The sequence below is a fragment of the Egretta garzetta genome, unplaced genomic scaffold (assembly GCF_000687185.1).
Source record: "Egretta garzetta isolate BGI_Z169 unplaced genomic scaffold, ASM68718v1 scaffold501, whole genome shotgun sequence".
Lineage (NCBI taxonomy): Eukaryota > Metazoa > Chordata > Aves > Pelecaniformes > Ardeidae > Egretta > Egretta garzetta.
This window is the reverse complement of record NW_009258547.1, coordinates 78,856-80,162: the sequence shown is the minus strand read 5'-3', so window position 1 is coordinate 80,162 and position 1,307 is coordinate 78,856. Positions and strand designations below refer to the sequence as shown.

General features: G+C 62.2%; 1 protein-coding gene across 1 annotated transcript in view; it reads right to left on the bottom strand.

The window, feature by feature from the left end:
- Positions 1 to 467: 467 nt before the first annotated feature.
- The window catches only part of DCTN1 (dynactin subunit 1), a 21,323-nt gene continuing 20,483 nt past the window's right edge, over positions 468 to 1,307 (bottom strand). Inside the window, exon 19 of the mRNA XM_035903149.1 lies at positions 468 to 740. Within this exon, the coding sequence (XP_035759042.1) occupies positions 483 to 740 (258 nt within the window). The 3' untranslated portion in view covers positions 468 to 482. The remainder of the gene's footprint in view (positions 741 to 1,307) is intronic.

Sequence of the window (1,307 nt, the reverse complement as noted above, 5' to 3'; positions counted from 1 at the left end):
AGGGGTCGAGTCCCCAGCCCTGGGGGGATTTAACAGCCGGGCAGAGGCGGTGCTGAGGGCCAGGGTTTGGGGGTGGGATGGCAGGGGTAGGGGGACGGCTGGGCTGGGCTTTCCCAACCCAAACCATTCTGTGATTCCATTCTATGTGCAGAGCACCAGCTCCGCCAGCTCTGGTCCTGTGTTTCGGGAGGAGGCTTTGGGGGCAGTGAGAGGCTCCCGGCTCAGCCGGCGGCGCTGTGTGGGGATGGGGACGGGCGCCTGTCGGGGGCACGAGGCCGTTCCCTGCCGCACAGGGATGCCCGGTCAGCACGAGCGACCAGCGATTCCAGGCACCAGCGCAGATCCCTCGCAGGCTGGAGCTCTGCCCTGGAGCAAATCCTGCTGCGGCCACCGGCTGGGCGGGAAGGAAGGGCCAGTCCCTCCCAGGGGCAGAGGGAAGATGTGGAGGTTGCTTGGGGGCCGTGGGCCAAGCTCCCTCCGGCTCACAGCTGCCTGTGACCCCCCCTTCCCCCCAGATGCTTCAGCCAAGGAACGTTTGTGTAGGACCTACCCGACTTGGTCTGCTTCATGTCCACAACCTTGGCGTTGGCGCTCATCTGGTAGAGGGTTTCCAGGAGCTGGTTGGTCTTGCGATAGAGCGCTTGCGTGGCCAGGCCTTCTCCCTGCCTATTCTTGGGGAGGGAGATCTGGGGCACCTGCAGAGGCGTCAGGCTGGCCAGCTCCATCTTCATCTGGGCTCCCTGGGGCAGCGGGGGAGGTCGTTAGGGGTGGGGTGTTTATTTGGGGGGAACGGAGCAGAGGAAATGCAGTGCAAAGGCAGCAAAACAGGACAGCCCAAACAAAAAATAAAAACGGGGCATAAAAGTACAGCAGAAACCACCGGAGGGCGGATCCTTCCCAGGGCGGATGCCCACGGACAGCAGCGACACCAGAGTGAAGCCCTCGGGCTTCCAGAACCGTAACTCGTTGGATGTAAGAGCTGTCATTAATGGATGCACGAGCTGTCGTTAACAGCTCCACGATGTGCGTAATCACCCGCACAACCGTGTGTCGGGCGTTACTGTTAGTGGAACGTCGGTCAGGTCATTACGTTATTTGCTGCTTTGCCAATTTCCTCGCGGTGCGTTCGTTAATCAATGAATACCTTCATCAGCTGGGAGTCCCCAGTCCAAAGCGGGGACCAAGGCTGGGCCCCCCGGCTCTGCTGGCTGCTCCAGCTCCCAGCTGCTGACCCCGCGCTTGGACCAAGGGTTTGGCCCCTTCCCCCGGAGCCAAAGCCCCTTCCCCAAGAGCCGAAGCCCCTGCCC